The sequence below is a fragment of the Eulemur rufifrons genome, chromosome 15 (genome assembly GCF_041146395.1).
Source record: "Eulemur rufifrons isolate Redbay chromosome 15, OSU_ERuf_1, whole genome shotgun sequence".
Taxonomy (NCBI): Eukaryota; Metazoa; Chordata; class Mammalia; order Primates; family Lemuridae; genus Eulemur; species Eulemur rufifrons.
The window spans coordinates 38522670-38548656 of NC_090997.1; the positions used below are offsets into that span (position 1 = coordinate 38522670).

Sequence of the window (25987 nt, forward strand, 5' to 3'; positions counted from 1 at the left end):
TCCCCAGGACACATCTGGCAATGTCTAAATATATTTTTGTTTTTTACAACTAGGGGGCTGGGCTATTATGGCATCTAGTGGGTAGAGAAGCATACGATAGCCCCTCACAATGAAGAACTTTCCTGCCCCTAATGTCAGTAATGCTGCTAATACTGCTGCTGAGAAACCCTGTGTTAGTCAATAAGGAGTAACAAATGGTGTTTTTGATGCCAGGTACATAATAAGAAGAACTAAGGGCACATTTTATATAGAAAAATATTTGAGTACAAAATATGAATAAAACTTTCCTATGTTAAAATGAAAAATAATGGAAAGGACTGCCGTAATATAAAACTGGTCACAAAAAGAAAGTTTTAATGCAATGTTATATGAATTTAAAATGCTGTTGGCCTGCTAAGCAAAAGTCATATGAGAAAAATCCAAGCTAAAAACGTGATCGTATTATGTGAAAACTATAGAGTTATATACACTTTTTGACAAAACATTTTAGGCAATAAATCTACAAAGTCTATCCAAGATTAAGAACTCAATGTTTATCAAAATTAACTAGAAAAAATCAATTTAACTGAAATCATGTCTGGGTTGTTTAACTCTTGTCTGTTTCACACTAAACTACAACTATGAAAAATTATCTAAGTCTTTTCTAATTTCATTTTTCATTAAGTATTGATAAGCTGAATATAAACAAAATAAAAATGAAATATACATTTTTGCTATTATGTAAGAAAAATCCATGAAGAAACACATATTTAACATTATCTAGGAGAAAATTAAACACTTTGTCTTGCTTTATAAAATACAATATGAGGACAGTGAGCATCAAATCATACCAGCATCTAGGAAAAACTGTATCCAGGAATTGCATTCCAAGTGTAGTCTATAGACCAGCAGCATCAGCATTACTGGGAACTTGTTAGAAATGCAGAAATCTCAAGTCCTGATCCAAACCTACTGAATCAGATTCTACATTTTAACACAATCCCCAAGGGATTCGTATGTGCATTTGTATACACATAAAGTTGAGAAAACACTGCTATAGTAGATCACTAAACGGGTGAAAGGATCACTTAGCTTTCCTTTGGTAGTAGCTATATCAAATAGTTCTAACCTGTAAAACCTGTTTTCCAGTCTTTGTTTAATTGTACTTAGATCCGTTGGATATGCCACTACAGTGCAATACATGGGATAGGCTTGCAGATCCACAGGGGCCACAAATGCTGAGGCAATATCTAAAATAAATAAATAAGTTTATAAATTTACTTTTGTATGCTTAAAATAATCCAAGGATAATTCTACTTAAATTTAAACTTAATAAGTCCTAATCTTAAAAGTCCTAATAACTATTAGTCTGACACTGTCTTTTCATAGAAAATACATATAGTTTAGCTGACATAAAGCCTCATTTTTTATGTCTACATTTACATTGCAGAATTCTAGGGACATTTTTAATTCACAGATTCACTAGGAGAAAGAAATGACAGATAACATATAAATGTGACCTATTAAGTACACATGCAATTCTATAATTCATAGCTGGCCACTCCTCAATCTGCACATTATCATGTTTTTGACACAGCCATTCTACCAATAACACTGTAACGCTGCATTCAGATGTAACCTTTGACTTTCTCTAAACTTATCACCTCATCTCAACTTCACATTATTCACGGACGTATCAGGCAAGTAAAGAGGAGGAAACATTCGGAAGTTTTTGATTCCATATCACTGACCTAATGGTACACATTAAAATGGTAGAGCAAAAACTAGAATTTAATTAAGATCAGTCTCAATTTTTTGCTTATTCACATATAAAGCTACTTCCTATCTTAAACATATTATTAAGATAGTATTTATAGGGTTATTTTTATACAGCATTGCCATTTTATAAAGGACTTCAGATTTGAATATCCTCCAACCTGGGTCTCCTATGTCTTCAGCTCTTTTTACTCATGTTAATTTCTCCCTAGACTCTTTGAAGTTGATTCCTTAACTGACAGAGTGGGTTGTTATACACCACCGCAGTAGTCTAGAGTTACTCTGGAAGTCTAGAGTTCAGATAATCAAGTTTTGTGGTCATTATTATTTTTTTCAAATGAGGCAAAGAGATTCATACACCTTTTTCTTTCTCTTTAAAAAGTTTCTCTTGTGTATGGGAAAATTAAGTACAGTTAGGGAAAATTGGTACAGTTATCCATATAATTAGGGAAAATTGGTACAGTTATCCATATAATTATAATTCAGTTTTCAAACCCCCTCCTCCAATTCATATCATATCAGCTTGAATATGTCAAAGGTTTTAAAATTGGATTGTGGAGGACCCAGGTTTTTTAGAGATACCTGGCATTTCTAGGAGGCCTTCACTTTGAAATTCAGCTAGAGTGTTAGTACATTTACTACTGTTTTAAATAGTGTAAGACCTCATTTAAAGGTGTAAGACCTCATTTAAAAAAAGATTCCACTTAAAAATGTTTGAAAATTGCTGACTTATGATATTTTGGGGGAAAAAATCTTGTTTGAATATAGTATTTTTCTTTTATTTTGCTTTCTGCCAGCTTTTTCCATACCTATATGTTGTTGTTATTTACCTAGTGTCATCAACTGGTTTATTCCTGCAACAATTCTTTCACATTCTTCATCCCTGGGATTGGTACCCCATTCTCCATCAAGAGGTTTATAGATTAATGACCTACATTCAACATCAGTTAAAGGAACACTGGTACCTAGTTCTTCAGGAAATACAGCTGAAATACACAGAGAAGCAGATCAGTGAAAATATATGGTAACTTATAAATATTTAGGTTACCTTTAGAAAGCAGAATCAATATTGTCACAAAATTAAAGTATATTTTGTAAAGATATGATACATATATTTACTTTCACAAAGAAAAGTATGTTTCAAGGGTAAATACAATTTAAATTTTTCAAAAAGATGTTAAATTTATAAATAATTTCTAGATAATTACATCTGAAAATTTTCCTCTATAACCAAGTTATAAAGTGGAGAAATAATTTCTATACAATGATGCATATAGTTCAAAGTTTTCTAAGTCATTTTATAAACTAATTGCCATATTTACTTTCATAAAACACACACAAGGTGAAACTGAACTAAAGTAGTATTTTTCAGGAATATTTCAATCAAAGCCTCAATTTTTGAATGCAGGAACAGAGAGAATTATGAATACTGACAAATGATTCCTAAGCTTGTTGCTCTTAAATGGTGAAGGATGCCTTCTGCAAGCCTCAATCTTTAACATTTTAGGTGAGAGCATCATTGAGAGTGGTAGTGACAAAAAATTCTACAAATATGCTAAATAATTTTTCCTTTGGACTACACTTCATCAGAGAAATTGGAGTACATGTCATGAGAGAAACACTGGGAAACAGGCCACTGGTTGTATATAATCAAAATTCTTCCTCCTTATAAACTGTAATTAGAACTATATGAGTGCATATGAATGTGTATATGAAAAAGAACAACAAAAATCCACACTCCTCAGTTTAGGTAGGAAATAAAATACTAAATTATTATCACTTATTCATTTTAAAAAATACCCAAGGCATTACACTTATCAGCTTCATTTCTCTCATAGTCACAACAGTCCAATGTGACTTCAAATTCAAATTTTCACAAAGGGGAGAAACAAAACCAGAAGACAAGCCATGTAACATAGTTAACAAGTAGATTAAGATATTTTGTACTTCTAAACAGCTCTAGTCTAGCAGTGAAATGAAAAAATACATTACTGGCATTAAATTTTCAAAGGGATAACTTCTGCAAAGAACTAAACTTGGCTAATGAGCATGATCAAGGATTATTTTCTCATTTCTAAGGTCTACCAGATTGGGCTACTTTCTTCAACAATATCTTTTCTGACTTTTTAGATTAAATAATTACTTAGCAACCATATTTATAAGTGATTATTTCTACTATGTTACAAATAAGATATTTTTCTTTTTTAAAAAAATCTTTGGTTTTCTCTGCTAGCAAATTTAACACTATTTTTAAAAATCAAAAATATACAATATGTAAAAGATAAATTTATAAAGTCTTTATAAATAATCATTAATAATACATAATCATTATTAATAATCTGGAATATATACTTTTTAAACTTATCCAATTGTGTGTGTGTATTTTTTAAAAATTGAAACAAAAATGGGCAATGGGGTAGAAAGAAAGCGTAAACTTCAGGCTTCAGCCACACTGACCTTTCTTTCAGTATCAGGAATATGTCATAATCAATGCCTAGGACTAATTTCCAAATCCTGAGTGTATCAGGCCATATCCAACCAAGATGACAGCTGTTATTATCATTATCAATTAAAACTACCTCTTTACTGAACTCTTACGTGTGTCAGGCTCTATGATAAGCACCTTAGACACATGTTACTTAATCCTCAAAACAGCCCTTCTAGGGAAGGTTTAGACAATTTCAAAGGATGAGTCCTCAGAATCTGAGGTTGTGAGACTTTATGGAACTTGCCACGATCACATGGTAAATGACAAAGCCAAGCTATGAATCTATGCCCATCTCACTCAAAAACCTGACCTCTTAACTATTATGTTATACTCTATTCTGCTAAAGTTATAGAAATGTCTTTGCTCCTCCAATGAACTTTCTAGGGCTGAATAAGTAACAAAACACTTCTATATTTTGCTGTCATAAATTCATTTCAATCTTCCCTGTTGTCTATAAATTCCAAGTAGGCAAGGATTATACCTATCTTGTTGACTGTTGAGTCTCCCATACCTCCAGGGTCGGTATTAAATGTACAATTAATATTTGCTAAATGAGTATTTTTTATTTGATCCTCACAACAACCCTATGTGGTAGTAAGCTGGCAAATCAGATTTCTTATTTAAGAAATTAATTCCGTAATACAGACACAAAAATAGCCTTACACTTACCATTATTAGGTATAAGCTCCATATCCCAAGGACTCATCTTTTCTGTATCTCCATTGTCCCAGCTTAAAGGAAGGAAAATCCTTACATTAAAATATCTAAATATTGTATTGCAATTTTTATAAAACCAATTATAAAAATACTTGCTTCGGTGTTTAAAGAAGTATCTTTATCCCTTTGTTAATAGATAGGAAAAAGATTGAAAGCAAGCCTGGCTGAACTAAGATATAACAAATATTTCCTTACCAAACATTATAGCACTGAAACAAACTATCAGGGTACTCAGGTTGAAGAGGTTCCTGGCTTTCAATTGTTCCAAACCACCAGGCATCATCTATAACTGATCTGAAACGATCACCTAGAAAAGAACAAAAGCCATCTTATTACTCTGAAATGTACTGTTGCCATTACTGCTTTTTCCTAAGGTAAACTTTTATGGTACTGCCTGTATGATTTCAAAAGACACATAAAAAGTGACCCATGCACTCCAAAAATACATATGTAAAATTAGCAACATTGAGAGAAAAAAAAGTATTTTAAGTCAGCCTGTATGAAGTATGACTTACCAGTTTCCAATCCCATTTCTTAGATTTCATTAAGGTATGGAGAAATTTACTTTTGTCTTAAGCACTTTTACCAATCTAGTATTTTAAATTCATTATTAGGACTATGCAAAAACTTTTCACTCAAATAAAAATATAATTTAGGTAAGTTCTGTTCAACAAATACTTACAGTCTATCTTTCTTACTTTCTATATGCAAGTTTCCCCAACCAACAACAATCAAGACTCCAGCCTAAAAACAAAAACAATACCAAAAAACCAACCTGTCTTCTTCCTTCATCTCAATTGCCCCTAAACTGTAATATATACACATTCACTCTCTCTTTCCTATAAAAGCACACACAAAAGAAACAAAAACTAATCTCTGTAAAACAGAGACCACTCTTTTTGTCTAATTCCTTATCCAACTTCTATCATATTACTTACTGCTTTTCCCAAAGACCCTCATAAGCTACAAATGCTATGGTCTTTTCCTGTCTAAATCTTCTCAGCTTCCCTCTGTGTCATATGAAAATTTAAGCCACTCACTTCCTTTGTGCAATGCTTTCCCCTTCCTTGTGTTTCACAGTATTTATTGAGTTTTCTTCTGGTGGCATAGGCTAGAGTTTGAAAGACTTAGGTTCAAATAACTGATCTGTGTGACTCTAAACACATTAATTAGCTATTTTTGAACTTCATTTTCCTCATTTATAAAAAAGAAATGGTGATGTCTACTTCAAGATAGTTTTTGAGTAATTCCTTCTATTACAGTACTCTTTACATTTTTAACACACAGTTAAGGAAAATGAATAAAGCTGGCAACTAATTCAAATCAGTTTTATTTTCAAACTCATAAAAAAAAGGTATTTATGTCCTCATTTTTTTACCAAGAAGGATTTACAAATTTACAAAGACATATACTATTAAATGAATCAAAAATTAGAAAAGCAAGGTAAAAGAAATATAATGATACAAAAGAAAACTGTAGCCAGAAGTAACTTAATAGAACATAACCGCACGTTGTTGAGAGAGGTATTAGTAGACTGAGTCTCTAAATTGTTCCTCAAACACATATTAGTGACAATGAGCTTAGCCAGAAGCTATTATATAATTTAATAAACAGCATTCTTGACACCACAACTTTATAGTACACATGATGAGTTCCATGAACCCATTTCTTATGACCCTACACAAACAGATCATTATGCTAAAGAGGAAGAACTGGACAATGTGTATCTAACCACAGTGAATAGTATTTGTAGAATGGTAACAATGAAGCAAAGAATAGAGTCCACCATTCGGAGTAAGCCTTAAAACATTTCTGATGAGAGTCTGAAATAAAAATTATTAATGTAATTTTAAATGGCAGTCTGTGTGTGGACGCACATAACCTCAGATACAAAAGACCAATTTAGATACTAACTTTAGAAGACATATTAATGTATAAATATAGGAAAAAAATGAGAAAATTATGACGTTCATTAATTTGAAAAATCTCTGTCCAATGCTTGCTGTATTTCTTTGTGTAGGTTATGAGCTCACTTCTGGAATATTCCTGGATTCTGATCTCTAATACTTGTTCTGACTTTTATTGGCAGAGAGATGTGTCCTTTAAAAAGTAAAATTTACCTTATCAAGTAATGCTGAGGTCCCCAACCTCCAGGACGCAGAGTTCTGCCACCCCCACCCCCCACACTGTGGAAAAATTGTCTTCCATAAAACTTAGGAAGAAGGGGGCCCACATATGCGGAGGGTGAGCTAGGGTATTTACAGCTGCTCCCCCATTACTAGATCATTTCCTGAACTCCACCTCATGCCCCCCACCCAACCCTGCTCAGTCCATGGAAAAATTGTCTTCCATGAAACCATCCCTGGTGCCAAAAAAGGTTGGGGACCACTGGTAATGCTATGTGAATAATTTTTAAAAAATCGAAAAGTTCTAAAGGCTTATAACCAAACCCAAGAAAAAAACGTTTTCATCTGTTTTAACTGTTTCTTCTTGAATTTATTTACAGATTTCTAAATGAGAGTGTAGGTATTTCTTCATTCATCAATTTTTGACATTAAGTATTACAGTTGATCCTTGAATACCATGGGTTTGAACTGGCTGTGTCCACTTATATGATTTTTTTCAATAACCACAGCTGACCCTCAGTAGTGGTAGGTTCTCCATTTGCAACCAAATGTAGATCGAAAATACAGTACTGGTGGGGTGGCAGAGCATCAGGGGTTCCGCGAAGCCCACTGCAGGCCTTGAGTATGCAAGGGCTTTGGAATCAGTGGGGAATCCTGGAATCAACCCCCCATGGATACAGAGGGACAACTGTAATCTCAATACAATTATATATAAAAGTTATATATGCATTATATTTAATCCATATTCAGTTTTTACTATGACTATGTAAATATTGTTTGTCACTAAGCAAAACAGCATATGATTCCTTTCCTGTATAATTTTGTTTTTCCTAAAATAATTGTTTCATTTTTTATGCTCGGTTTTCTCTGGATATGCTTCCTTTAATCAGCTAAAATCACAAAGAGAAAATCTAATGCTCTTTAAGCTCACAGAAATTCTAATCCCGATTTCCCCCCTCCATTGCTCAAGTGATCTTAACACCACTTACTCATAACCAAGTCTTTTAAATAACACTACTTTGGATATACTCAGGTGTTAAGATGAGCAGTTATTTTTTGGTTTCACCTTTTTATCTTTCCACTCCCATTTAACAGTTCAAGTTGTAAAAAACATGCTTGGACAGAATTTCCCACAAAGTGAAACTTGTTAGATATTTTATGAATTCCACTTTTTTTTTCCTTGAAGATTTCTCTCTTAGAGAACAGTATCTTCTAGACTATTTATTTTCTAGTCTTGATAGCTGCTATCCTGAGACTTTTACTGACTATTAACCCAGGAATTCCTTTTGGCTTTTCTTATTCTAGACTCCCTGTTTCCTGAGGGGATTCCGTATTTTTCTCTTTCTTGGTTTACTCCCTTATTTGATGAAACATCTTTCAAAGCTTCCAGGGAACTGGGGTACATGGTATGTAAATTTTCTTGATAATTCTCATGATTATAATTTTGATAACTTTCATTTTCCTAATTTCTCTTTACAAAGCACATATATAAATTTCTGAGCTTACGAAGACCAACCAAGAAAAGTCAAGTCACCACACCAATGCCTTCCAATGGCACTGGAAGAGAGATAATAGACTGCTATATCAATTGATGTGCTTTCTCAAACCACATAGGACACATATACACCATGCTGCAGTCCAAGATGACAAACATTGGCTCTGCTTGAAATTTTTAAGAGCAGTACTCTAATAAATAGTACATCCATCTGTATATAAATGAATGTACCTTAAATGCCTGAGAAGTTTTATAGTTTTAAAGTTTCTTGGAGAGTTATGTACAGTATTAATTTTCAAGATATAATAAGGTTAACCAATCAAAGAAAAATATCAGTTTAGCTTTAGTGCCAGTCTAAACTTACACATTTTGTTAAGGTTTCTTTTGGCTTTGTATTTGAATTTTGTTATTAATATTTTTGGATAAAAATTTAATTCACCATGTAAAATAGCTAAAAGGAAAAGTTATAAATAATCTTACAATAGTTACCAAATGTAATAAAGAAAATATGTGGAGTGTCAACATCAACCAGATTAAAATATTTTCATTATTAAAACTTAAAAGTACCTCTGACACAATATCTTACTTTGTTATCAACATTCCTACAAATAGGAAGATTTATCTAATTATCTCTATCTAAATTACGAAAAATAGTAAACTGATTAGAAAAAAGACATATTAAATACCTATGGCTTCTAAATAAATTACCCACCTATATTCCACCGCCTATATTTTGCGTCGTCAAATTGTTGTCTCAAGACTAGGAAATCTATAACGTCAGGCATATCATGGTATCTAATTACAAATAGAAACAAACTGATTAGGTCACATACCTAAAAATTTCTAAAAGATGTTCAAATTTATCTGAATCTTGAAAAACAATCTACAATACTAAGAAACCATTGCCTCTTTCAACAGTCCTTACTTCATGGTAAATGATCCACCAGTCAGTTTACCAGTATCAGGATCTAGAAAAGCAAGTTTAAGGCAGCAAAGGGTAGGCAATCCCACTTCATACTTTATGCCAACTATTTTCATAAGTTCTTGTTCCTGAGAAAGATAAATTAAAAAAAATCTTTACAAAATAAACCACAAAAACAGATTGCTAAATATAGTTCAGAAAACACTTCTTGGTTTTAATCTTGATCTGACTGGTGACGACTATGTATATGTAAAAATCATTGTGCTTTGAACTTAAGATTTATGCACTTTATAGCATGCAAGTTACACTGCAATTTTAAAAAGGCAAAAAGTAAAATAACCAAAATTTTACTGAAATGCGAGTTTTCCAACACAATTCCAAAGGCAATTTTGAACTACTTCTGATAAATCTAGAAATACTCATTAAATTGACTAATATGAACTTTTTACATTAGATTTTAATGTTATCTAATTTTCACTATAACTAAATTTTGTACCCAACCTATAAACTGCATTGGAGTATATAAATCTTGTGTTTCTCTAACTGAAAATTAAATGCTTCTACTCTCCGGGACGGCTTTAATCAAACAAAGTATCTTCATGATATAGTTTCTTATTGTTAAAATAGTAACCCTTGATACAATTTTCTCCATAATCCATAACTGCATCTTCTGGGCTATTAAATAATGAATCAATGCCATACCCGTAGCTCCATTTTATGCCATGGTTGTTTTTTGGGATTGATACTATAAATTTTATTTTTTCGGGCCATTTCAACATAGGCTTCATGTCCTTGTCGGAAATAGTAAACCTAAAAAGTAAACAAAACCACAATTTTAAAACCTGGATGTGTTTCCTTTAACTCTAGATACAAAGTATCCACCAAAACTGCATTAGAAAATTCAATGCCCTTTGAGCTAACAGAAATTCTATCATTGATTTTGACTTTTTTCCCCCCCTCCACTCCTCAAGTTGTCCTAATATCACTTAATCACAATCTAAGTGTTCTATATATAACAACATTACTTTGGGTATATACTTAAAAGTTAGTACATAGATGAGCAGCTATTTTTTGGTTTTACCATTTTATTCCTGGATTCAAAATAAGTTAGTCTATGTTACATGATAAAGTCAATTGTAACTAGGAGTCATAGGTTCACCTACTTTCATTCTTACTTTTTTTGGTTTGTACATATGCAGAAACGTTTAAAATGAAAAACGTATTTTCACATACATTTTGTCTTACTCAATCTTTACACAAATCCTAATAAGTCAGCACTGCATTTATATTTATCTTCATTTCATGAAGATCATATTTAAGTGACTACTGTCTTACAGAATTAGTACTTGAACACAATAGTCTGAAACCAAATATTCTTCCTATTACTAAAAAAAAAAAAAAACAGAAAGAAAAAAGACAAAGTACTTGTTTAAAAATGCTATTAAGATCTTGGTGACATTTTGGGATAGCTAATGTCCTCCATACTTTCATTCTATTCATTAATATCATTATTGCTCCAATTGCCCGGAACTTCAAATGAAGGAATGCTGCTGAATGAGGACTTATCTGTTCAAGCACCGGCGACTAAAAACACAACTTAAACATTTTGAAAGGAAATCATTCAATAAGGAATATAAACTTTCTAGCCATTTGGAAATAATATATTAAATATAATTTAGTCTCTTCTTAATGATGCAGTATCTGTTAGGATCTATCATTGTACGATACTACAACAATATGGTAATGCTCTGTGCTCTTCAAGTCTTCTGAAGCAAATAAGGTCTCTAAATGAATTCTTTCAGACTGTTCTTTAGAGTTATCCTAACCTTAAAAAGGTTTTTTTTTTTACTGTCAATTACCACTTTATACTAAAGTCTCCATTTTAACTCCTAATTTATTGCAAAATTTGTGTATAAAGGAGACATAAACTTTAAGTGACCGAGAAATTGTGATCTAAGTTCTCACATTTTCACTCCAAATTCCTAAGTACATATTCTAAAATAATGGTGCCATTCTCATTTTCTAGAAAATTAAATATTTCTCATTCTAAGATTACTGATTTTTAAGAGCTAACAAATAACACTGTGGATAAATGAAACACTTCAACACTTTTTTTGAAATGAAATTAAATGAAAATAAAGTGATAGATTTCATTTTTCCTTTAACATGCTGTATATGAAACATTACTAAAAAATGAATATATTTTAACTTAGAAAGAAAAAGAAAACTGACAATAAACTCTCTTATTAAAAAAACACATAGCAGGTTTTAAAATGCCAACATAATTTTCACATCTAGAATGGGATACTTTATGAAAATGCTGCAATTTTCTAGAATTCTGTTTCAAGAGCCATAAAAATGTTTAAAGTTATTTGATAAAAAAAACAAAGGATAATTTGAAAGTTTAAAAGTACCTCATCACCCATTTGTGGCACAAATGGACATCTTCGGGGAATAGTATCTGTAATCCATGTTGAAGGCAACCATTCCTCTAACGTCAAACCATTTTCAGTTAGTTCTCCCACAGCCAATCTCTAAGAAAGTTTAGAACATTGTAAAGTAATATTATCATAAAATCTACTATTTAAAATAATTATAGAAGTAGTTTAAAAAAATAAAGGAGGAAAGGGACCTTTATACAAAAATATATATATTCGGCCCTCTGTATCCATGGATTCAACCAACTACGGATTGAAAATATTTGAGGAAAAAAAAATTCCAGAGTTTCAAAATGCAAAACTTGAATTTGCTGCACACTGAGTACTACATTAAATTCACACAAATGAAATGATGTGTAGGCATTTTATTAGGTATTATAAATAATCTAGAGATGGCTTAAGGTATATGGGAGGATCCCAGAAGTCATATATGGAAGCCCTAACTCCCAAAGTGACTCTATTTTGGCCACTGAGAAGGTGACAAAGGTTAAATGTGGTATGTGAGGACACAGTGAGAAGACAGCCATCTATCTGCCAGGAAGAGAACCCTCACCAGAAACTAAACCCTGGCAGACACTGATTTTGGACTTTCTAGCTTGAAGAACAGTGAGAAAATAAATTTCTGTTGTTTAAGCTAAACAAACAAACAAACAAAGCATATAAGAGGATGTGGCAGGTAATATGCAAATACTATGCCATTTAAATATAAGGAACTTGGGCATCCATGGATTTTGAGATCTCTAGGGGTCATAGAACCAGTCCTCCATGGATACTGAGGGATGACTGTATTTAAGCATTAAAAACCTTATCCTGGGGGTAAAAAAAAAGACATCAGTGTAATTCTCTCCAAATCACCGCATGAAAAGATAACTAGATAACAGAACCAAAAGTCCAGACAACATTCACAACAAGGCAACAAAATATCCTCACAAGCCTCAACATACAAGCTGTGCATTCTCCTTTCCTTTCAAAATACTATCAGTTCTATAAACATTCCATATAACAAACCAAGATCAGACTTGCGTTTTTTAAAATCCTAGTCATAGTGCGTGAGAACTAAATAAGATATTCACATATGGGTTGAGTAGTGTCAAATATAGAAGGCTAATTATTTCCATAATCTAGACATTATACTTCTTCATAGCCTGAGAATGCTCCTTTCCTCTTCTTAAAGTAGCCATTTCACACTTTTGGCACACATTAAATGTCTAAAAAAAAAATTCAAATTTTTTTTAAACAAAATGCTGCCAAGCCAAGCCCCTTACTTTTTAACTCATGGATGAAAATAAAACTATGCCTCTGAGAAATTGCATCATGCAAGTATTTCTCCCCAGAAGGAAAATATCTATGTTCACTGGAATATGTGAAGACAGGTAAGTTGTACATTAAATGGGAATAATCATATTTAAAATAACTAAAAGACTTTGGCATTGTTACAAATCATTATGAGGACATATTTTCTTTTCCAATAATTCCTGGGAAACCTAGAATTTTTGATTAAAGCAGATTTCTATCACTGAATACTTATAATCATTAAGGAGTTAAAAATGTATTGAGTATACCTCAAAATTTCCAGCTTCATAATTCATTTTCCTTTTAGAATTACAGATAATTGATTTCTCTTTCCTTTCCTCCAATGGGGAATGCTTCTAGGCCCAGCTCAAATCTTATTTCTGCTAGGAAGCCTTATCTGCAATCCTAAGAAGCCTCCATTTGATTTCTAAGTTATTATGTCTAAAAATAATCTAGCAATTAAATATATTACATCATGTGGCGTTTCCTCTATTTTTATCTTGAGGCATTTAAGCATCTGGTAAGTCACACATCATTTTTAGAATAAGTACTATGTCTTACACTTCTATTTATCTACCATATTACTTTATAAATTGTAGCTATTTGATAAATATTTATTGACATGGTTTCCAGAGCTCCTAACAGCACAGGGACAGTATGTAAGATACCACCCGAAATGACTTCATTGCATCTCTGGAGAACTCTATTTTTAAAATAAGTATTTTCTGTATCTGCCTTATTGTCTTTTGCTTAACTAAAAAAAATACTCATAGAAAATGTTTTCATTTTTTCATGTATGTAGCAACATAAATTACTGAATCTCTCAACTGCTAACTCTACAACTCTGTGCATAAGAGAAATACTTTTGTGTTTATTTGAGATAACTAAAGGACTAAGGAATAAGGACAATTTTTTTTTTTTTTTTTTTGAGACAAGGTCTCACTCTGTCGCCCAGGCTAGAGTGTAATAGTGTCATCATGGCTCATTGAAACCTGAAACTCCTGGGCACAAGTGATTCTCCTGCTTTAGCCTTTTTAGTAGCTGGGACTAGAGGCACGTGCCACCACACACAATTTTTAATTTTTTTGTAGAGACAGAGTCTTACTATATTGCCCAGGCTGGTCTCCAACCCTGGCCTCAAGTGATCCTCCCACCTCAGCCTCCCAAAGTGCTAGGATTAAAGGCATGAGTGACCATACCCAGCAAAGAACAACTGTATCTATTGTTAGATCCACTGGCATTGAACAAAATTCAAACTAAAGGAAATAATCTACAGTATCCTAACCTTATTATATTTAAAAAATGTCCCTTATTAATCTATTGAATGATCCTGTCACTATACTTTGTCAATAGCAAAACAGTGAAATTAAAACATGCCAAATGGTAACAATGGATCCTATCATGAAGGAACTTACAGTGTTAGTCTGTTTACAACTATCAAATCAAGGGTGGACGAGATGAAGCAAACTGTACTGCTGGGACAAAAGAATTACATTCTCACAGTGACTTATCACTGCAAACCTCAAAAGTTTATCAAACTGTCTTGAGATAAAAAAAAGAGTATTTCCCTTATCAGTCAGATACATGGCTAAATCAGTTTTCTTTAACCAATCTGTCTACCACATAAAATAATGGGTCATACTACATTATTCATCACTGAAAAGGCAGAAGAAAAAAACTGTGGGCAAATGTGTGGCATTCCCTTTGGGCCTCCCCAGACAAAAACAAAGGAGGCAATAAGAATAGTAGAAACTGTGTAGTCTAAATTAAAGTAAATCATCGTTATAAAGCTGAAACAAACAAGAACTCAATGTAAATAAAATAAACGCTTAAGACAGATGTATTCTTATACTTTCTGAAAGCTCTGTAGGGATAAAGACCCTACAGTCTCCTAATATTTAAATTCAATTAATTCTAAAAATGGCAGAGGTTAAAAATTCCTGTTTAACCAAATATGCTTCCCATTTGCACTCTTTTGGGGAGCAGAAAACATGTTCCTCATATTACATTTACTTCAGAATAAAAATTAAACAGCTCTCATTTTCATTCCTAAAGTATTTCAACTCCGTAAGAGCTGATAGACCATCTTTCCATTAACATTTATTTCTTACTTTCTCTGTTCTCTCTCAAATTATCCACAAATTTAACATGTAGTAATTAAATCAATACTACTATTGACCTAAAGAATGAAAAACTATGGCTCACACACTCTGTAAATTAACGAAGGCATCTTACAACAAGCCTATTTTATCCCACTTTAGATTCACCTTTACCTTGTCGTCAATTATGACAAGTTTTGTCATTCTTTTTCCATCTGATGTTGCCACTAGACTTTCTGTTTATTCTCAGTAATAATAATTAGTGAGGATGGTTTTAAATGTAAAGGCAATTAACAGACTAATAAACTTTGTGTTTTGTAGCATCACGTGTTTTACATACATACATACATACATCCCACTGGACTATTAAGAAAACTCTGATCATGTTTTAAGAATAAGTGCTCAACATTTAGAATATGATAATTCTATAAGTAAATTATCTGAGATGTCAAACATTTAAAAACTTGAATAAACGAAATGTATTCTGGTATACTTTATTTTACTACTGTATATTTCTGAATATACTTCAACAATATTATGCTCAATTGTACTTTTAAAATGTGTGCTTTCAGGCATTTTCATAGAAAACACTAAATTTATAATTTGAAAACCCAAACCTTTTGTTTTCTTTCTTTGGGCTTCTTTTTCTTTGGTGATGTTGGTCCATCTTTTTCTTCATTTACTTTTTTCCTTTCCTTTTTAATCTGTTTTTGCTTCTGTTTTTCAGATTCTTCTTCTTCATCTGAACTGCTTTCTGCTTTCTTGCTTTTATTCTTAGGAACTTTCTTTGGTGGCTGCAGATTAATTCCTGCATCTGCTGTCCAGTCAGAGTAATCACTGGAGTAGTCACTAGAAGGAGAAAAGGGATTTTAAAAATGCACACAAGATGCAATTTTAAGACTATTATAAAAATGAAAAGGTCATAAAGAATGACAGAATATTACATACTTAATGAACTAAAAAATATTTCCCTAATTTTCAACTCATCTTCAGAAGTCTCTTAAAATTCTGTAGGCTTTACTTTAAAATCTCAAAAAAAAAAAAAAAAAAAAGATAAATAAGGTCACAGCTTTAAGTGAAAAAATAAATTTTAAGTACTTCTATGATTTAAAAAAAAATACTGATTTCAGAGTATTGCATGTTAAAAATATTGTGGGGCATACAGAACAGGGGGGTTACCTTCCTCAGTTATAGAGACAATAGAAAGCAAGCCCTGGAGAGCACAGAAGGTATCAACATTGAGGAGACATGGGGATTCCTTTTTTGAGGGAAAGGGGGCCTTCTTGACAGGGGAAACACCCATGGTACAGCATTGGTGTTCTCATGGTAGCTAGATATTGAACTGGGAGCTTCAGAAGCATTCCCACCCAGTGGAAAGGTTGTGCTTACAAACTTTATGTAGCATGTAAAGGAAAGAAATTTCATTTAGATAAATTTATTCTACCCATTTATACCCTTAGGTACATCTTATGCTTCAAAACATGCCATGATACAGAAAAACATACCAATCATGTTTGCCATTTCTTTTCAATTCACCTTCATAGACATACGTTTTACTGAACTGATGATGTTGCAAAATAAAGAATCTAGTTATGTTATTTTAATTTTAGTACCTGAGAATATTTACTTATTTTGTCGTTTCATAAATATGAGTGCCTTAAAGGAATGTAAGTTATACTGTATTAAAATCTACAATTAGCTTCCCTAGATCTAAGATATATGACCTCACACCTCTAAAACTATTAGTGATAACACTAATACTGAAAGGGCAGATTTTTCTGGAGGTTTATCATCACCCCTGCCTGGACAGTCCAAATGTTCTTTACAGAAATTTATCTAACTCTCTCCAAGAATAATCATCACAGGTAAGAATCAAAGTCTTTTCTGGTATGACTTCAGTATGAAATTTAAAATGATTTTAAAGGACTTATATAAAAAATATTTTCAGATACTCTATTTATTCTAAAATAGGTTGTCCTGAACCATGAGCATTTTATTTACACTAACCCTAGCCCATGGCCACTGTAAACGGCACCTGCCAAATCTCACAGTCACTATGCTCTGAAGTACTTGGCTCTTAAAGAAGATACTCTGCTGCCAGTATAAGCATAACTATCAATTCCCAAGCCCAATGTTCTTTACAACTATCCTTAACTGCTAAAGCCACCATTGTTCTTTCAATGCTGGAATCCTTCTGTTGTTTCACGGTTTGAAATACTCTATTTTACTGCTAAACCAAAACAAAGTACATTTTCCTTCACTGACCTGTTTTTAAACACAGAAAACTACTAGACATAACCACAGGCACTTGCATATCACTACCAGGAATGACTATTGTGGAAACAGGAAAGCCCTTCATTCTAGAACTGACACAAGGAATTCCTATAGCCACCACTTCATACTTTTTTTTGCCATGTCTATATTTTAAGAGCCACTGAGGTGGGGAATAAGAGTAAAGGGCTTAATATAATTATTACCCCCAAAGGCTACACTCTTTCTTGCTACTAAGATCTTACAAGGTCAGCCAAGGCCACCAGCTCTATATAACAATGTGAATCACCAATATAAGGAATTGAAGGAATCCTCAGTTACGTGGTCAAATGGAGTGGGAATAATAAGAAAAAGAAAAGCTTATTCCTATTGCTAGAAGAAAATATTATTAGCATTCCATAAATTCCATTATGATAGTTAATTCTACAAGATCTCATTACCTTCATAATTTCATGCTTAAATATTTCTCTAAACCAGTAATAAAACTAATTCGTGATTATCATAAATAACAGCATTCAAAAGATATAATACCAAGTAAAAAAATAAAGTTAACAGTATCATTTTGCAGATCTAGCTGCAATTACCAAAAAATATTTTCTATAAAGAAAATGTATCAGTAAGAAAATCTAAATTTTAGACAACTACAAAGAATCTTTGAAGAAGAATCAACTTTAAACCCAAAGAAACTTTGAAATAAGTTGCTGATAAAAAAAGAATTTTCAGCTTTCAAAAGATTTTACATAACATTTGGAGAAAAAAATTCATTTGCTTACCTAGAGCTGCCATCACTGTGCCATGCTCTCTCTTCTTCTTCTTCAGACGTTCCACCACTGACAGCAACCACTTCACCTTCCTAAGAGACATTGAATACATATTTTATTGCACAACTTTATAAAATAACATTCTCTAAGCATAGAAAATATCAATGATATCTTATAAGGCCAGTCATGTTGGGATATTTATATTATATCAGATTTAAATTACTTGCAAAACACATTTCATATAAAAAATGAGAATACGTAAATGTATATAAAGATATACTACTTTTTAATATTGGATTCAGAGCAAACAGATGATTTATAGTTTTTAAAGCCTCATAGCATATCTTCTAGATTGAATGATATCAAATTCCATATTATCACTTGAAATTAATTGTTACTTCTTAGGCTTTTTTAAAAAATTAAGTTTTCTTTTTAGTAGCTGCTTTGAAAAGCTTTAAATTAGGTACATTTATGTTTTAATTATTATTAAAATAGCTTCTACCATACAAAAAGGTCTGTTCTTATTTTATCCAAATGGTAGAGAATTAAAAAATACAGAAACACTGCTTCTCTTAAGTAAATATTCATGAGTCAACATAGAATGATATTTGTGAAGGCATTTTCTTCATAAAAGTTGGTTTTGGTCACAAAATCTTACACATCTTCCTTGTTCAAACAAACTTTATGCTCCAATTAAAATAGCCCCTCACATTTGTTAAGCTTTTACTATAAGTCAGAAACTACTCTAAGCACTTTGTATATATTATCCCATTTGGTCTCAACAAAAAACTGTCAATGATAGGGAGAAGTTATTTAAATAAAAGAAACTAAAGCTTTAAGAAATTTGCCCAAGGTAGCACAAGGAATAAGTAACAAGGCTTGACTTGAACTCAGGTCATTTTCGTCCAAAGCCTGAATAACTTTCTGCAAGAATGGTGTTATTACTTGCTAGGCACGTTCATATCATTTTTTAAGAGGACAATGGGATATATTCCTTTACTATCTAAATAAAATATTTGGGAGAAAAGGTTTTTCATTTTGATGTCTTAATGAAGAATGTGAATTGTATGTCTAATCCACAGAATTTTGAAAACTAAGCAAATATGAAAAGATCAATATTCAACAGTATATTTTATTTAGCCAATTTAATCACTGCTCAATATCAATGAAAAAAGAAATCAAATCAAATGATATGATTATTCCCACATTTTATATGTCATTTCCATAAAGGGAGAGACAAGAAACAGAACTACCTCTACATTCTAAATGCAAAATACTGAAGCACAAAATATTTTAGACAAAAAAACCCAGAATTCTTTCCATTAATTAAGTATATTGTGCCCAAGGTGATACACTGTTCCCTAGAAATTTATCCTCTAGAAGTTTATTCTAGAATTAACATTCTGTAAAAGCACGTTAAAAGCATAAACAAATTAGTTCTGAAGAGACTTGAAAGATTTAGTAAAATTTTTCTTTATATAACAGACATATTCTTGGAAATACACAAGTTTCGAATAAACTGAATCATATTTTAAATATTTTATAGAAACTTAATATTTAAAAGAATCATTCTATAAATCTTTCAAAAATAAACAAACATCTCATTAGGCAAATAATTAGCCCACATGTATTTTATGTTTTGTGTGTCTATCCAAATTGTCATGTGTCAGGTTTAAGTAATCATTGTATTTTGTCTTTTTGCCAGAATGAATACATTAGTTTGAACTGGCCATACCAGGACTTAAAGCCATTGGAGACTAACTTTTAAATTGTCATTAGAATAACCTTAGTTAATATTGCCCTGTTCACAGAAAATATACTCAAGAGATTCTCATATATCTAACACTGCAAAGCACAAAATGGCTTCAAAAGTGTATAGCAGTCAGTATCTAAAATGACTACATCTCTGACCTAAATGTAGAGAAGGGAGGTAATGGAGGTTGGAGAAGAAAGGAAAGGAGATGGTTGAAAGTGTTGAATAAGAATGGTTTGTGATTGTAAATTGACTGCCTTTGCTGAAAGAATGCATAATTTAATAATGACAATATTTATGGAAATAATTATGCATGAGAAATATTAAAAAGTTACACTGAGAAAGCCATAAACTGGTACAGATGTTAAAACCAAAATTGTCAAATGCCTATGGATTAGTTACACTAATAGTTACACTATGCTAGAGATTCAGTACCATTTAAAAATCTTGGGTTTAAAATAAAAGGAACGTGCATTTAATCCCTGCTCTACCACTTAATAGTTAGGTGAATCTGTAATCTAAATAGCTTTGAGCCTCAGAAACCTTATGTATAAAATGAGATTATTTCATATAAATGTTTTGTGGATTGGAAATTATGAATATGTGTGCCATGCCTAGAAGTAGATCTTTAGTAAATGAAACCTGTAAGTACTATAAGATCTAAAAATGCCATATTTGAGCTACATAATGAATGCAAAGAATGAAAGTCATATCAAAAAAAAAGTAAAAATGAAAATTGATTCATGAATGTGCTAGTATCTTACATCTGAAGAACTCGTGCCATTTTCAGTCTCTTCCAAGGGTCTAGGAGTCTCTTCTAGTGCAGATCTCGTTCGATAATTGTGTTGATTTGTCTGCTGCTTTTTGGATTCTCCAAGATCCAGGAAATGTTCATGAGCATGATTCTGGAAAAAAGTAAATTAAAATTAAATTTACTCAGAGTATGCTTAAAGAGCAGGCTTTTTAGTTTGAAAGTTAAAATTTTTTCAATTATAAAAAATTCATTCATACTTCATATATTGCTTAAATGGACTAGTTTGCAGTACCAACTCAAATATTTTAGCATTACCTCAAATTAAATTACAAGATTATGATGCGTTGAAATTCACTTGCTGATTAGTTATAAAAACACTTTTTTTCCAACTAAGTAACACAGACTTAAGGAATCATAATAAGAGACTAAGTTAAACATTAAATTCTTCTGTTCCTACATCAAAACTACAGAAATGATCTAAGAAAGAGGGAACAGGCTCTGCAGCATATGTAACAGGCAGAGAGGCAAACTGGAAACCAAAATCAAAAAGCTACACTGCCACTGCGAGGCTAGGACATCACGTGGCAGGCTATCTTTCTTCTTCTGGAGATAAATATGAGAAGTCTTCAATAGATGAGAACACAACCAATAAGCATCCAAAACCTGACAAAATCCAACATGGTAATGGAGCTAAACTCAACAAACATAAGAATTTAAACCTAAAAAAAAATTTAATAAATCAATTTCAAAAGTGAATAAAAGAATCATATCTAAGAAATATAAGCACAGGCTCTTGTCTTAGGAAAAAACAGACAATTATAAAAAGAATCAATGAGAGATCCCTGGAATAAAAAATAACTATTAAATCTGGAGGAAAAAAATAACAGCAGATTGTCCATATAAGTTAAAATGTACATTAGTGAGCCGGAAGATGAAATAGAGGCTAAGCAGTATTCAAACCTTAAAACAAAAGCAAGTTTGAAAAAGCAGCTTTCAGAGCTAAGTAAAAGAAATAAAAGAAAACCTACATTTGGACATAGCATCTCAGTGAAACTTGAGAATATAAAAAAAAAATAAAAGGAAAACACTAAAGACTGCCTTCAAAGAAATAATGAGACTGTTATCAGACTTATTATACAGTAAGAAAAAGGAACACACTTTAAATCGTTGACAGAAAATAGCTTTGAACTTACACCCTTACTCCTGAAAGTGAAATAAGAGAAATTTTCACATACAAGGAGGACATAGATTATGTCCACATAGATCATCTCTAAAAGAATTACTTAAGGATTTCATAATTTTATAAAAATTTTGGGCCGGGCGCGGTGGCTCACGCCTGTAATCCTAGCACTCTGGGAGGCCGAGGTGGGCGGATCGTTTGAGCTCAGGAGTTCGAGACCAGCCTGAGCAAGAGCGAGACCCCATCTCCACTAAAAATAGAAAGAAATTATATAGACAGCTAAATATATATATAGAAAAAATTAGCCGGGCATGGTGGCGCATGCCTGTAGTCCCAGCTACTCGGGAGGCTGAGACAGGAGGATCCCTTGAGCTCAGGAGTTTGAGGTTGCTGTGAGCTAGGCTGACGCCACGACACTCACTCTAGCCTGGGCAACAAAGTGAGACTCTGTCTCAAAAAAAAAAAAAAAAAAAAAAAAATTTTGGGAAATATGTAAAGGTAGAAAAAAGGAAGTAATGTTCAACTATGACTGACTAATCTAGTGTTAAGAATTTAATGTACCCTATTTCTTTCATTTAACATAAAAATTTCTACCTACTCAAATCCATGTTGTTAAAAATTACTATTTGTTGCATTTTATAAAGCTTTATCCACAATATGATAGCTCCATGAGATAAATTCCAAGTCAAAGAACATAAACATTTTTAATATTTTGATAAATAATGCAGTGGAAGGGAAAGCTCGTCCACTAACATCTGTTCTTCCCTTCTTCCACAAAAAATAAAATTTTCTTTATCAGGTGTCATGTAATTAAGTTTTGGTCAATGGGATATGTGGCACAGTGTCACACAGCAACATCAAAGAACCTTCCTCAGAAAAGTATATGTGCCCTTCACACCTTCTTCTTTGGCTGATCCTCCATCCTGCAGCCTTAAATGAGGATGCTGGTATCTTAAGGTATAGGTCAAATCCAGGAGGATCAGAAAAATAAAAGAGCTTCAGTTCTTAACACTGAGGGCACTGTATAAGGCCTGGACCTAACTAAGGGTTTTATGTGAGCAAGAAATACATTTCCGGCCGGGCGCGGTGGCTCACGCCTGTAATCCTAGCACTCTGGGAGGCCGAGGCGGGTGGATCGCTCAAGGTCAGGAGTTCGAGACCAGCCTGAGCAAGAGTGAGACCCCGTCTCTACTAAAAATAGAAAGACATTATATGGACAACTAAAATATATATATACAAAAAAATTAGCCGGGCATGGTGGCGCATGCCTGTAGTCCCAGCTACTCGGGAGGCTGAGGCAGTAGGATCGCTTAAGCCCAGGAGTTTGAGGTTGCTGTGAGCTAGACTGACGCCACGGCACTCACTCTAGCCCGGGCAACAGAGTGAGACTCTGTCTCAAAAAAAAAAAAAAAAAAAAAAAAAAAAAAAAAGAAAGAAATACATTTCCAACTCATTTAAGCCACTATAATTTTGGGACTAAATCTATTGCCAAATATCAACTTTATAGGCACTTTTTGTATTAATTTATATTTCCCACCTGCCCAATAAGTACTCCCTGAGTATTATTAAAAGAAAAAAACATTGCAACTGTAAGAAATGAAAGATGGCACCTCATAATTTGTACGTCTGTGATTATCAGTGTTAGCAGCTTGGTAGGCATGCTCTCAAACCTTTCTTCATTCTCATAAAATTTCAAAAACAAAAATGAGGTCATATTATATGCATTATGGTTCTATTTACTTTTTCACTTAATAGTAGTACATCATGAAGATTTTTCCAAGGCAGCAGAGTATGTTCTAACTAGTTATTCTTAAAAAGCTGAATAATATTCCATGGGTATGGATGTCATGACATCCTGTCTTTCTTCCACCAATAGCAACTAAAGTTATTCCAGTTTTTGCTACCAGAGACTCTACAAATATGTGCATTCATATGCACACACATATAGATGTATGTATACACATACATATCCATCCTTTCATTTCTAAAAAAAAATTCCTCGAAGTACTATTAGATTAAATGATAAGCACATCCTTTTAATTTTAATAGATATTAACATATTCCACCCATAAAGTTGGTAGCAAGCAATACAAATTCATCATCATTATATGAGTTTATATATCCACATCCTTGGATTCTAAACAAACGATGAAGAAAAGGGTATGCTTTCTAGTCACCATGAAGAAGCCAACCAGCCAAGAAACAAAAAAAACCAAAGATTATTTCAGAAAGAAATTTCTCTTCTATTATACTAACAGGAATTTTAGCACTGAGGTCCTCCTGATCCGAGGATGATACCCTTAGTAAAGAAAAAAAGGACTACTGAGTATTTTGAAGAGGCATAAAACAAAAAAGTGAATTCTAGAAAAGGAGACTGATGAAGCAGGTTTAAGGAACTCAAATGAAAAGAGGAAGGAACATGAAGCTGGGTCAGAATGCCAGTTATTTTTTTGATTATGTCATTACTTAGATGGTATGGTGACTTAGACCTGAAAAGAAGTTTCATACATGTTTCCTCAATTTCACACTCTAAGGTGCTGAGGCATTCAAGCTACAATGGTTTAAAGATAAATAAATAAGGAACAGACAAATGGATACTTGTGATTCCTTGACACTCAGGTGAGTAAGTACATTAGATCTCTCTCTGATTAGGCCATGACCAATTGAAATCCACCAAATCCAAAAGTTGTTCTGGAGTAGGATGGCAGGTAAACTAATAAGGCAAAAATAGTAGGGACAATCTACTTCTCTTAGTGGAGAAAATAAGAACTATTATATACACCAGCATCAGGCAACTTGATTATCTATAATCAAAAATAAGTGCAAAACAGCAAAAAAATACACAGGGGAAAAAAAAAAACCCTATTTTAGAGTACAACAACCACACACAATAGCAGAGCTAAAGAAAGTGCTTGTTTAGGCTTACAGTATAATTTATTAGATTTAATGACTACGTAAGAATTGGCAGTTGGAGAAAAGGCATGCTAGACAGCAGGAAATGTAGGGTTAAAAACTTTAAATGGCAAACAATATACAACAAAAAAAGATAATCAAGAATGAACTATATTAATTTTATTTCATTAATTATCCTGTTTAAAACATTAACGTTTTTAATTACAAAAAGGGGCCTTAAGATGGTCATTATACTTATGAAACAAATGTTAAACATCAGAGTGATTAATACTTACCTTTGAAACAGTGGGTATTTTATTCTCTTTTGGGACAGTTAAGTGTTTTCTTTTCTCTTCTGATCTGTAAGTCTTTATTTCTTCTTCTCCCTTTGCAGTTCTCCATTCTTCCTGCCTACTGAAAGAGAAAAGTCACACATGTTAATCTAGAATTTTACAACTGATTTCCTCCACAAAAGCCATGTTAGGTATCAGGGACGGAATGCTAGTGCTGAAGTTTTCTTTTCAGATGGAAACATGTGACAGATTTCTGAGTTTAATTTCATAGTTTCGGGGCAGAGGTTCTTGGCATTAAACGATCGAAATACTGGAAAGATAGACTATGCCTACTTGAACTTCATAAGCGTGTTTCTGCTATGGTCTTTGGTAAATCAAGTATGAGATTCTGGAAACACAGTTATTCCTAGGGTAACTTCTCCAAGAGACAGAAATTGGACTTTAAAAAAAAAAAAAAAAAAAAACTGAATGAGCATAGGGTCTATGCTTTGATAATCTTGTATGCCACATAGATAGCTGAAATCTTTTTAAAAGACGAGGCACAACAGAACCTTGAGCTTCAACTAATGCAATTCCTGAAGCCCTGAAAGAACTATATTGTTTCCACTGAGAGGCAGATTAGGCTTCACCTACTGAAAAAACTCAAACATTAAGGTGAAACTGAACAGTAGAAAAAAGTATAGGAACATTAATTTTGAACTTTAATTTCATGGAACCTGAATTCACAAGGACAAAAAAATTTATTTTTAC

At 32.6% G+C, this 25987-nt stretch overlaps 1 protein-coding gene across 1 annotated transcript in view; it reads right to left on the reverse strand.

The window, feature by feature from the left end:
* The window catches only part of PHIP (pleckstrin homology domain interacting protein), a 123761-nt gene that overhangs the window by 19547 nt on the left and 78227 nt on the right, over positions 1-25987 (reverse strand). Inside the window, exons 20-31 of the mRNA XM_069488863.1 lie at positions 25241-25358; positions 20883-21023; positions 18378-18457; positions 15951-16182; positions 11918-12037; positions 10206-10313; positions 9507-9631; positions 9294-9376; positions 5156-5267; positions 4913-4974; positions 2586-2741; positions 1109-1229 (exon numbers count right to left, since the gene is read on the reverse strand). Of these exons, the coding sequence (XP_069344964.1) occupies positions 1109-1229; positions 2586-2741; positions 4913-4974; positions 5156-5267; positions 9294-9376; positions 9507-9631; positions 10206-10313; positions 11918-12037; positions 15951-16182; positions 18378-18457; positions 20883-21023; positions 25241-25358 (1458 nt within the window). The remainder of the gene's footprint in view (positions 1-1108; positions 1230-2585; positions 2742-4912; positions 4975-5155; positions 5268-9293; positions 9377-9506; positions 9632-10205; positions 10314-11917; positions 12038-15950; positions 16183-18377; positions 18458-20882; positions 21024-25240; positions 25359-25987) is intronic.